The sequence below is a fragment of the Corythoichthys intestinalis genome, chromosome 11 (genome assembly GCF_030265065.1).
Source record: "Corythoichthys intestinalis isolate RoL2023-P3 chromosome 11, ASM3026506v1, whole genome shotgun sequence".
In the NCBI taxonomy this organism is placed as follows: domain Eukaryota; kingdom Metazoa; phylum Chordata; class Actinopteri; order Syngnathiformes; family Syngnathidae; genus Corythoichthys; species Corythoichthys intestinalis.
The window spans coordinates 49,639,846-49,653,172 of NC_080405.1; the positions used below are offsets into that span (position 1 = coordinate 49,639,846).

The 13,327-nt window shown below is 39.8% G+C and overlaps 1 protein-coding gene across 1 annotated transcript in view; it reads left to right on the forward strand.

Moving 5' to 3' along the window:
• egf (epidermal growth factor) overlaps positions 1 to 8,795 on the forward strand; it is a 49,828-nt gene extending 41,033 nt beyond the window's left edge. Inside the window, exons 18-21 of the mRNA XM_057849345.1 lie at positions 204 to 368; positions 7,799 to 7,901; positions 8,107 to 8,203; positions 8,276 to 8,795. Coding sequence (XP_057705328.1) covers positions 204 to 368; positions 7,799 to 7,901; positions 8,107 to 8,203; positions 8,276 to 8,460 — 550 coding nt within the window. The 3' untranslated portion in view covers positions 8,461 to 8,795. The remainder of the gene's footprint in view (positions 1 to 203; positions 369 to 7,798; positions 7,902 to 8,106; positions 8,204 to 8,275) is intronic.
• Positions 8,796 to 13,327: the final 4,532 nt, after the last annotated feature.

Sequence of the window (13,327 nt, forward strand, 5' to 3'; positions counted from 1 at the left end):
GGTGTCACAATTGTTCCATTATACCAGCAGCTGTATTAGAAACCATGTGGTGAAAAAAATACTTAGATTAGATTGGACACACGCATAAGGATTTGACGGTGGAAATAGGACAATATGACTGCTTTATATTGTAAAAGCAACACCAGACATTAACACAGCAAAATGTAGTATGTATGGTGAAGAATGTTGTTTACCTGTTGCAGTTGCATAGCTGGCTACATGGGCGAGCGCTGTCAGTTCAGCGACTTGGAGTGGTGGGAACTTCAGCAGGCCGAGGTGGAGAAGCGGAGGAACTTAGTAGTGGCCACCTGCATGGTACTATTGGTCTGCCTGCTCTCTGTCAGCGCCTGTGTCGTCTACTGCTACAGGTGAGAAGGGGAGGGATTGCTTCAATATTTTATTTTTAGTGCAACATCAACTACAGTGATCCCTCGTTTTTCACGGTTAATGAGGGACCAGAACCCGCTGAGATATGTGAAAAACCGCAAAGTTATTATTATTATTTTTAATTTTTTTTTGCGTGTGTTCAATGTATTTATCCAGATTTAGCATTGGAAAGATATATACACATATGACTTTTTTTTTTTTAACTCCCCCCCAAATTTAAAAAGAAAAACTTATGTATATATAAATATTTTAATAAATGTTTTTAAGCATATCAAATGTAATAATTATGACAAGTTTTAAACATGTTACTGTCCTACCGAAATATTTTTAAATAAGAATAAAGCAGAAAAATGCTCGGCTTTATTAAATGCTTCATTGAGTGAGTCCACTCAAACCCGCTGAAGCTGCTCACTTATACACAAGCAAGTTGACACACCAACTGTTTAACAAGTTAAACGATGATTGATGCATGCAGCGCTTTGAAGTTCACTTCTCTGGGAAGATCAAACATCAACGTCTGTCAATCATTGTTAACTTTTATAGGCAACTCCAGTGCACTCACTGCATGACCAACAAAAAGCAAGTAAATTGAAAAAAAAAAATCTGGGATGGACTGCGGGCGCGAAGTTCGAAGCGCAAAATAGCAAGGGATCACTGTATTGTTTTCGATTTAGCAAAGTGATGTCGTTGACAAGTGCAGCAGTACCACTTAAACAAGTTTCAAGTGCTTCCTAGAGCACACACAAGCTAAAATATATGCTAGCCAGACTCGGCTACTTTGTAATTGTTCGCAGACGAGATCTGTGGCTAGAGCTCGGGACAATTACACTTCCTGTCCCCTTCCTAATATTGTATGTTCCATAAGAGAACTTGGTATACTTCCATAACATAACATACGTTCATTCATTTTCTGAGCCGGTTAACCTCACGAAGGTTGCAGCGGTGCTGGAGCCTATCCCAGCTAACTACGGGCAGTAGACGGGGTACACCCTGAATCGGTTGCTAGCCAATCGCAGAACACAAGGAGACGAACAACCATTCAGACAACACTCATACCTCGGGACAATTTAGAGCAGGGGTCGGCAACCTATGACACGCATGTGAAGTACATTTTTTTTGGAAGTACATTTTTTGTTCAATTTTCACACTACTGTCTGTAGGCGACAAAACTTTTGTCTTGCCAAAATTTGACCTTTATGTCATCATCAACCCTTTAACACCGAACGTGTCGGCAGCGACGCGTTTACGCATATCGTCTTTGAAGCTTCGTCACGCTGTAATTACATCACCCACGTGCTGCTGGTTGGTCTCGTTTGAAAGTGCGGAAGTTGATGTCCACACCAGTTTTTATTTGAAGTCAATCAACCAAGAAAAACGGGAGATAATGTCATTTGAGTTTTATAGTTTTATTGCACTCATAAATATGCATTAAAACGCTGCATGGACCATGCATCCATCTCCATATTTCCATCATTTCTTGTCCTTTGTCAAAACCGAAAGCAGCGCAAGAGACTACTTATCCCAAGTGTCGTTGTGATGTCAGGAAGGACGAACCGAATGTGATCATTTTAAATAAATTTCCGAGCGAGGCGCCGACTATTGAAAGGGAGGCATGCGAAGCAAGCAACGGCCGGTGTTGTGCCGAAAAATGCACAACACCGGTTGGTTTGAGCGAACGACTTTGAAACGTGCAGAATGAATCTAAAACTACATTTAGCACAAGCTAATGCATTATTTCATTAACTCAAGGAAGAAGATGAGTCGTATTTGTCGTTGTTTTCCTCTGATGAATCGGCGTCTGGGCGAGTACAAGTGACAATAGAGCGCAAACAGCGAAAGAGCAGGCTGTGTGACGTTGTGTGTGACGCAGCTCCCTCCGTGACCTGTTCAAGAAGCTTTATTGAGTGCGCAAAAAAAAAAAAAAAAAAAAAAAAAAGTAAAGGCCAAAAACGCCTATGACCATACCTGCTGTTTGTGTTGAATTGTCAAACATAAAACTATTCAATCTTATTTTTTTCTATTGAATGTTTATCCTAACAAGTTGAATAAATATTATCAAGCTTCAAAACGGTTGGTCGAGCATAATTGGTTGTCAATGGGACGTCAACATTACAAATTTTGAAAAAAGATTTTGGGATTTTTTTTGTCTTTTTGGGTCCAAAATTTGGATTATAATTGGTCAGTGAAGAAAACAGTTTAGACCTGAAGTTCAAGGTGTCCTGAAAAAAGGGACCCAATTTGTCCATTGTAAACATTTTTTTCTTTGAAATATAAAGGCAACATCAAATGCATGCAAATTCGGCCAAAATAGGCTTAGGTGTTAAAGGGTTAAACTATAAATCTTTTGGCAGTGAAACAAATATATTTTTGTACATTCAACATCATTTGGGAGGGTCTTAGCTTTCATATGAGCCATTTCTGAAACCATTTGAATACTTAAAAGTAGAGATGTCCCGATCGACCGGCATCTTAATCGATCGGGTCTTCACGTCATTTTCAAAGTATCGGAATCGGCAAAAAAATCTCAGCCATGCCTTTTTTTTAATATATATATATATATATATATATTATTAAATCGTTTTCTAATTGTATTTAACGTTACAGACATAATATGTTACACTCATCCAGAGGCTTTAGTTTAGGCTTAAGGCAGGGTTATCAAATTTATCCCGATAACGGCGGTAATTTTTTTTTTTTTTACATGTATCACGTTAATAAAATTAACACAATTAATGCATGCACTGCACGACCCACTCACGCATTGGCGCGCTCAATCTGTAATGGCGCCGTTTTATCTATATAGAGAGATAAAAGGCATTGTAAAATGAGTAGAGTGAATTTTGGCAGCCTTTAGAGCCTTTTTTTAATTGGCTAGAGCCATATAATCCCTCTCCCTATGATTAGAAATAACATGGGAAGCAATGTGGGGAAGCAAGGTAGCAATTGATCTTTTTCTTAACACCTTATGTTATTTCCCAATGCAGAGAAGATATATCAATTGGTAGGACTACGCACAGTCATGGTTCCACTTCCCATCATCCATTTGGGCATGCCTACAGTATCATTTACTGAAAGCTCAACAAATAACCTCCCGGCTTGATTATTGCAACTCACTGCTCTTCGGTCTCCCTAAGAAGTCCCTCCAGAAACTGCATTTCCTCCAAAACTCAGCAGCACGCCTCATCACACGAATCCCCGCAACACACCACATTACCCCCATCCTCCGTCAACTTCACTGGCTTCCCGTCAAACAAAGAATCAACTACAAGATCCTCATCATCACCTTCAAAATACTCCATGCCCTGGCCCCTCCCTACCTTTGCGATCTTCTCCGTCTAAACAATCCAACCCGTTCACTTCGCTCTACCACTATTCCTCCCCTCTCCGTCCCCCGTGTCCGCCTCTCCACCTTTGGTTCCAGAGCTTTTAGTCATTGCGCCCCCCCCAGCTCTGGAACTCCCTACCCCCTGATCTCCGCAGCATATCTACTCTATCACTTTTCAAATCTAGACTGAAAACACACCTGTTCACTCTTTCTTACCCACCATAACCCCTAGCTGTCATATTTTTAATTCTTTTTATTGTGCTTTTTATTTTTTATCCTTTTAATACCTTTTTATCGTACTGTGATTCCAGGTCTCTTGTGAAGCGTCTTTGTGTGTTTGAAAAGCACTCTAGAAATAAAATGTATTATTGTTATTATTATTATTATTATAAATACACTAGATGGCAATATTTAGTCACAATATACAAAGTCACATTTATCTTTTAAGAATTACAAGTCTTTCTATCCTTGGATCCCTCTCACAGAAAGAATGTTCATAATGTAAATGCCATCTTGAGGATTTATTGTCATAATAAACAAATACAGTACTTATGTACTGTATGTTGAATGTATATATTCTTCCGAGTTTTATTCATTTTTTTCTTAATGCATTGCCAAAATGTATATGATCGGGAAAAATTATCGGGAATGATTGGAATTGAATCGGGAGCAAAAAAAAAAGCAATCGGATCGGGAAATATCGGGATCGGCAGATACTCAAACTAAAACGATCGGGATCGGATCGGGAGCAAAAAACATGATCGGAACAACCCTACTTAAAAGTCAGGTTATTAGCAATTGTTTCCACAAAATGGATAAGCGACAAGACTTTTGCTGTATATGTGTATCAGCTGGAAGTGGGTATCATTCTTGAGGGACTGCTCCAGTGGTAAAGCACAACCTCTAGAAAGTGTCTGTCGAACTTGGGCGCTCTTGAGCCATGTAATGTGAGCGTCTCCAGGCGGGGGACCACATGTGGCAGCATGTAGTAACGCCGTGTAACCGGGTGACTACGCAGCTGGAACATCCGCTCCTATTTATTTCCACACGAGCTGCCACCAAATAGCTGATTTGCTTTGCTGTTGTTTTGCCGGCTTATGGACAAGGCTGTCAGCGTTCGCCTAGCACTTTTAACTCACCCCCACCTCGCACTTCCGTCCTAGCGTTCGCCTCGGTCACAGTCCCTCATACCCCTCTGTGGAAGCGGCACGCTTTCAATTACATGCTTGGTTTAGCTTGTTCGACAGCAATTATGCATCAAAATAGGCCATTTCAGGGCGACAAAATGGAGCCGCTGAGGTATGACCCTTGCGTGGCTGCCAATAGCTAGGCCTCAAATTGCATTCTGCACTTGACTGCGAGTGCACTTGGGCGCTCTTTTTGAGTTTGGTGCTTCACTGTCTTTGCTATATCAAGGGGTTGGGGGGGGAAATCCCTCTGTGCATAGTGATATGAGTCACCAAAGAACTACCATGGATTTAAAAACTGACTCACCTAAACGCACTGTCAAATTCACAGATAATACACTAGCACTGGATTAACTGACTAAATTTTAGGCAAGCCACACAAGTTGTATGAAAAACTTAGCGTTATGCTAGCCCTGGATTTTCTTCTCGATCACAAGAATTGCATACCGCAAGCAATACGTCACTTTTGCTCATTACTATTCATGACGTTAGCAATTGTTGCTAGGCGGGTCAACCTCCCATTTGTCCCTAATAGTGGGGTGACCAAACGTCCTCTTTTGCCCAGACATGTCCACCTTTCACGTCGTGTCCTCGTCATCCGTTTTATAAATTCATTAAAATGTCTGGTTTTTATGATTTTTCACGGGACCAATTTGAAGAGAATATCTCTGGCCGCTGGGGGACAGCGTTTGCCTGTGTTGTCGTGGCTCCTACTAGTAGGGGTGGGAGAAGGAGTGCAGTTTACCCCTTGTATTATGGGGCATTACCGCCATCTACCGGGTTGACGGTTTGGCAAGAGAAGAGGCAGTTACAGACTACAATAAGAAGTAGTTTTAAGAGACGTTTATAGTGCTTCGTACACCTTTCTGTAAGTTTATCTTCTGTTAATGCCACTCAAGTGTCTTGTTATATATTGTACAATATATGGGTACAAAGAGATGCAGTATGTTGTATTAGTCTTGTATTAATTGTTCTGCGTTCGTCTATTTGGTTTAATGTTAGTATTATATTTTAAGTAGGAGCGCCTGCCCAGTTGTTAAGAGTTTTTTACGATAAATACGTATATAATGGCAACTGTTGACTTCTGTCGGAGCTTTGTATTGGCGTGATCTGTAAAATCCTGTTTGATGTCAAATCCTTGCGCTACTGATGATTGTAAACTTAGACAGCAAAGTTTGATTTTGCCTCATCTCCCGGTACTCGCTAATAGGGTAGCTATCAGTGAGCTAAGCCGCGCTAGGCATTATGGGAAACGTAGTTTTGAACTGCTGCGTTTGGAAACATGCTGGTTGAATAGTTTGTCGGTTTATTTTGGTTATTGTTTGCGTGTAACCTAGAACATTAAATGAGAATAAAAATTGAGTGGGAATAACAATTTCCCAACGACAATTATCGTGATAGTAATTTATAAAAAAAAAAAAAAAGTGGCATAAGCCTACTGTATTGACTGTACTATATTTCCACAGGTCTGCATGTTTTTTTTTGTCATTAATTTTTTTTTTTTTGCTTGTAAGAATAAAGCCTGTTAAGTAAAAAACTTATTTCCATATAGTATATAATATATACTATATGGCATTTTAAAAAAAAAATAAAACTGAATTTTTCTGTCCAGACTGAGGTGGCACACTTTAAATAAATTAAAGTGATACAGGCATCTTTGAGTAAAATTCAAGTATCTCAAGGCCGGGCCGAGTGTCCTCTTTTTTGGAAATCAAAATATGGTCACCCTACCTAACAGTAAATGAATGGAAATAGTGTACGAACGAGATGTTTACTGAGCTAAACCTACCAATTCTGTACGAAAATTATGTCCTTGGTGCCAAATTTACTGGTAAAGATGTGGAAGAACATATAAATATTGAGTTAAAGAGCGTTGAAGGCTGAAAAAGACAAGTAAAAAGAGCTGACCTGATCCAGAGTTAGCTTTTTTATCGACACTTTTTCTTGTGTGCATTGCCTTATGCCACTGACAATGAGATTCTCTTTGTTTTAACAATCTATCCTTTACCACCATATGCCCCGTCTTTCCTATATATTATATCCTCTGGTTGTCTTGCATCTCTGACCGGGGCAATTTACATAGCTATTTTTGTGTAGCGATCGCAAATGCTAATCAGTGACAGCCAACGAACACTTTAAATTTTTTCATTAATAACAAATCTTAATTGTATAATTTATTTACACTTCCCCTTTTCTAAAGTTGTTTTTTTTACAACAGAAAAGTTAACAGTGGCAGTCAGATACCATTTTTTAAATTTTTTTCAGGTCATTCATTGTCAGACAGAAGCAGCACAGCAAAACGGCACGCTATAAAATGAGTAAAAATATCAAAACAGCTTACCTCTTCATCCTTTGTAGGAACATGGCCTCCAACAAAATGTTTACTGCATATGAAATGTGAATGGTTTCACCCTGCTGGCATTTAACAGGTCTTTTGGGCGTCCGCGCAAGTTGATCCATTCCTCTCGTTTTTTTCCTCCGAGTTTTTGGTTTCGGGAAACGTATGAAGAAAACATCCTTCATATGTCGTAATGTCTAGAGTCGTTTCTACAAGTTCCATAGCAGCAGTGTTTGATCGGCACGTTGTTTTTTAAAAGATTACCGGAAAAAACAAGCAGAAATAACATGGTTTTGCGAGGGCGTGCCCATAATGTCCCACTTTTGCGTTACGATGGCGACGTCACGGTCTGAAAATAGCATTCGTGTGGTACGCCTATTAGTACATTATCTTGAAATGGCAGATCTTCAGATGTAAACTGTCAATATTTGTGAAGTTACATCGAAAGTAGTCCAAGCCTTCAATTCTGTCTCACAAATACCAAGTCAAGTGTTATTTATTAGTTGAGGTGATTTAGGAGGAAAGTCAAATTAAGATATCTGTTTACTCTCTTGTGTGAAGATCTAGAAGACTGTTGCCCAAGCAAACCTCGGCGGATAATGTGAGCGAGATCAGTGTGGAAGCTGAGGGCGTGTTGGAGAATGCAAAAGACGGTGCACCTCAGGTAAGCAAATTAGTAAGCCACGGTAGCACCGGTTTCTACTCACATACTGTACATAGGGTACTAAAAAAATTGAGTGCCTAACCATTTCTGAAGACTAAAGTCTATTGCACCCAGGTTACATGTAGTGTATTTCCACCATAGATAATCCCTCTTGTGACACAATTTTTTGTGAAAGTCTCTTAAACAATCACTGCCAAATATACAGGTTTACACGGAAGTTGACAGCAATCCCAAAGGAAGTGCCTTCCAGCCAACTCGCTGTCCGAGGAGAGCTGTATGCCCATCGTGCTCATCAGAGACAGGTACAGGAAGCTACGATGAACATCCATCTTGTACAGGCCTAAATCATAAAGAATATAATTGTGCTTTGTCAGGGGACAACCAATCTGAAGAGACGGGCGCATGGTCCAAACACAACAAGGCGTATGAGTGCTCCATGATGTCTACTGTTGCTATGGAGTCCAATCAGAAACCCCACCAAAACACGAGTCAGTCACTGGACACCATCACTCCAACGGAACTCCCCTGTTTAGAGTCAACTGCCTCCTTCAGAGTTTGAGCCTTGATTTACATGCTTCTTACGTTAGGGTTCAACAACATCCTAGATATGACAGTACAGTGTTCACACAAGATTACATAATGAATTTGGTTCTATGGAGCTAGTTCAACCAAGATTCCATCATCATAGTGAGTGGTATAGAAAACTGATGGAACGAGATCATTTTTATTTTTTTCGGGAGGGGCCAGTTCTGATACTTCCTGTTAAACTAATAGGTACATCCCATTATTGAGCATAGTGTTACACGGATACCAATATTAGTATTAGCCAGTTGTGATACCGCCTGTTAAACTAATGGGTAAATCCTATAGTTGATCATAGTGTTGCACTGGGTACTAGTATCGGTACCGATACCAGAGGTGGGTAGTAACTAGTGTTGTACCGATACCATTTTTTGGCCCCGATACCGATACCTGGCTGTGCAGTATCGGCCAATACATACCGATACCACCCCGATTATATATATATATGTATACTTTTTTTTTTTTTTCCCAAAGAGCTACATAATTGGATGTGAAATCATTGCTATCAAGGCTTTGTCAGGCTGTTGCTTACCTTTGCAAAATAGGAAAAAGACTAGTACAAAGTATAATACTAGCCCAACAGTAAGAAAGTAAAAAATAAGTTCATAATAATAAACTCTGAATGAACTGAGTAAACTTTTTTTAAACCTCTCAAAGGCCAAACAGTGCAACTTTCATGAAATTATTGTCACATTCTGCTGCTGGTTAGATTGTGTTTTGTTGCTGGGCTGTTAGTGGGGGCGTTCCTGACGTCGCACCTGAATCCAATGCGGGCTCATCAACGCAGCATTTAAGCACGGGTGAGCTCAGAGAAGGCTGCCGAGATATTTGCTTTGCTGATCGCCATTTGACATCTCGCACTATAGTCTCGCTACATTTGCTTGTTACGCCCCTGCATTGGGTTTTTTCTGTTAGTGTGCTGCACTCGTTTGTAACCTCTACCCTGTGCAGGTATTTGAGTGTTTTTATTCTGGCTTTTTGGCTCGCTGCCTATCGTCTTAGTTAATCTTCGAGTTTTTAGTATTGAGCTCCGTCGACCTGCTGTCACGGACTCCTTTTGTTATTTCTACTATCCCGCGATCACATGTTATTTTTTGTTTGCAATCATTAAACCCTTGTACTTATCCCCCGCTTGTTGTCCGCTTCGAGGTCCAACCTTGTTTCCGCATTTGCGGACGCTCACAATTATAAGTAATAATAATTGACCACAGCATCCCGTCTCTCTATTAGCCTCGTTTTTTTGGGAGGGGGTGGGTCCCTTATTTCTATTTCTGAAAGGTGGCAACCCTACTTTGGAAACAGTTTCCAAATTACTGCATTTTCTTTCAGTAAAAGACAATAAAAGTAAAGTAGACGTAGTGAACTGACCAGAGATTGTTGCACCTGTCCAGTGCCCTTCCTCTGGATAGCAGTCCTGCTCTTGCAGGCTCAAACTCGTGTTCGTTCGCGTTTCGTCTTCACATGTTTTATCAGGTTCGACGTATTGAAACTGGCCGATTTAACTCCACATCTCGAAACTTTCAGGACGCAAATCTTGCACGCAGCCATTGATTTTAATTGACGGGATTTCTATTTTGAAATATTTCCCGACCGCCGCCATGTCGGCCATGTCGCCATGTCGGCCATGTCATTGGTCAGAAGTGGCTATTGGCCCGCTCTCATTGGTCTGGAGCAGGCCAATAGCGAGCTGTTTGGTGTTCACGTGTCATCACACAACACAGAGACAAAGTGTAGTGAGCGCCAGGAGAGAGAAAAAAGGCTGCGGTCAAATGTTATAATAATGGACCGGTAAATGGTATCGGCGCCGTCTTTGTTGGTACTCGCCGATACCGTTACCACCATTTTGGGCCGGATCGGCGCCCCCTGCCAATACTAGTATCGGTATCGGTGCATCTTTAGTAGTAACGCGTTATATGTACATCATTACATTTACACGAGTACCTTTTTGAGAAAAATATACTTTTAAGAGTAGTTATACTGAGCCGTACTTTTTACTTGAGTAGATTTGTGAAGAAAAAAACATTACTTTTACTTAAATTTTCCCTCTTTGTTCTACATATTAGATTTCTTTTTTTTTTCCAGTGATGCCAAGAGTAGCTCTACTAATTTCACCCATAGACATCATAATGATATTGACGGGTCAGATTCGACCTTTAGTGAGCCACGCCTTAGAGTTGGGGGCCATCCCACAATCCGCTTCAGTTATTCGCAGTCAGCGACATGCAGCGATCCAACACCAGAGTTATGTTGAAAAAGTACGAAAGCTATACTGTATACAAACAGGATTGTCTCAGGTGTAGTTTGTTCGAGAATTCAAGGTAATTATTATATTTTTCGTACCATGCATGTATTTTGAAACGTGAAAAAAATCAATGGGAGAAATTAGCCGCTACAGCATTGGCGTTATACTTCGCGATATTTACGTAAAATAAATGCTACCTGCACGTTTTTTTGCTTTTAACCAAGAATCGAGACTCTTTTACGTCCATATCTATAAAGAGTTCAGGGATTTATGCATTTATTCACAAGAATTTTCAAAAAGAAAAAGCTCTTTGTTTACACATGGCGGCCGCTAATTTCCTTACTGACTAGCCTCATAGATCTCATAGTTCGCAATATTTACATAAAAAATGCTACCGATATATATATATATATATATATACAGTGCTGCTCGAAAGTTTGTGAACCCCACAGCGATGGTCAGATTTTTTGTAAAAAAAACTAAAATAACCTTATTAAATGTTAAGTTATACCCAAATCCACAATACTGACATTCCAAATAATGGACTGAAACAAAAGAAATAGTTATATTGTCATTCTTTATTTAACAAAAGTGGTTGATTTAAGAAAAACTCAGATATCATGTGTGCAAAAGTATGTGAACCCCTTCAGTTAATAGGACATTGCGCCTCCTTTTGCAGAGATTACCTCAACTAAACGGTTTCTGTAGTGACTAATCAGCCTCTCACATCTACTTTGGGGGATTTTTGCCCATTCTTCCTTGCAGAACGCAGTCAGTTGAGAGAGGTTTGATGGGCGTCTGGCATGAACTGCTCGCTTCAGGTCCCGCCACAGCATTTCAATGGGATTTAGGTCAGGACTTTGACTGGGCCAGTCCAGAACACGAATCTTCTTCTTTTTCAGCCATTCCTTGGTTGTATTGCTGGAATGCTTTGGATCATTATCATGTTGCATGATCCACCTTCTGCCAAGCTTTAACTTCAAAACAGATGGCGTCAGGTTATGTTCTAGGATTTGACAATATTCCTCAGAATTCATGATTCCCTGGACTATGTGGAGTTGTCCAGGTCCTGAGGATGAAAAGCAAGCCCAGATCTTGACATTCCCACCTCCATGCTTCACTGTTGGGAGAAGGTTCTTTTGGTGGTATGCAGTGTTGACTTTTCGCCAGACATGGCGGTTTTGGTTGTGACCAAACAGTTCAATTTTGCACCTACATCAGTTGATGAAAACTCTTTTTAATTTACTCTCGACAACACAACTGTTAAAAAAACAAAAAAAAAAATACTGAATTGATTGATTAGGAAATCAGGTTGAAATAATAGAAAATTCCAAAATGTTGAGGGGGTTCACAAACTTTTGAGCAGCACTGTATATATATATATATTTTTTTTCCCTTTTAACCAAGAATCGAGACGTTTTTACGTCCATATCTCTAAATAACTCAGGGATTTATGTATTTATTCACAGGAATTTTCAACAGGAAAACGCTCTTTGTTTTCACATGGCGGCCGCTAATTTCCTTACTGACTAGCCTCATAGTTCGCATTATTTACATTAAAAAAATGCTACCTACAAGTGTTTTTTTTGTTTTTTGTTTTTTTTTGCTTTAACCAAGAATCGAGACTGTTTTACGTCCATATCTACAAAGAACTCAGTGATTTAAGCATTTATTCACAAGAATTTTCAACGGAAAAGCTCTTTGTCTGTGACTCCACTCGGTCAGCTTTGACAGCCACGCTGACAATGCGAGCCCCTATTAATAGGCCCCACGCTCCTAGTCCTGTCAATATCATAATGAAGTCTATGTTTCACCAATGAGGCATCGCAACAAAAATGCCAATTACACGCAAGCTTGCCGTTCTCCGATCACACCAGTCTGTTCAATCACGTGGCGTCTTTAAAGCACCGTAAAAAATGACAAATTTGACATAGAGCACTGCCCTCAACAAGACTGGAAAGTGTGGATTTTAACCTCTCTCACTGTCTTTATTTGGCACCGAATGGCCACGGAAAACCGGAGATATGATACTTTTAATTTCATAATAGTAACTATGAAGGTACTATTCACTAATAAAACTAGGAACTATTTTTTCCACTAGAGGGCACTCATGCTCTTTGGACGAATAATACTTCATTTCTGTCTTTTTTTTTTCTCTTGCCAAAATTTTTTATAGGTATTTCTTTGGCTTAATGTGGTTATGTAGTGTGTTCTTGTACAGTATCATTGTAACAACAGTTCATATAACTTTTTGCTGAGAAAAAAAAATACCACTGTTAAAAAAAAATTGTAAGCAGTTACTCACAATGTTACTCATTACTTAAGTATTCTTTTCACCAAATACTTTTTTACTTGTACTTGAGTACATTTTTTGGTTGACTACGTTTACTTTTACTTGACTAATATTATTTCGAAGTAACAGTACTCTTACTTGAGTACAATTTTCGGCTACTCTACCCACCTCTGACCAATACAGCACTAAAACCATGTGATCTTATCAGGGAGTACTAAGAAATAACGTGCCCACACTATGCAAAATGTACTTTTGGAGATGTAGTTTCCAACCGTTGGTCGACCTACCCAAGATGGCCGCCACACTGCC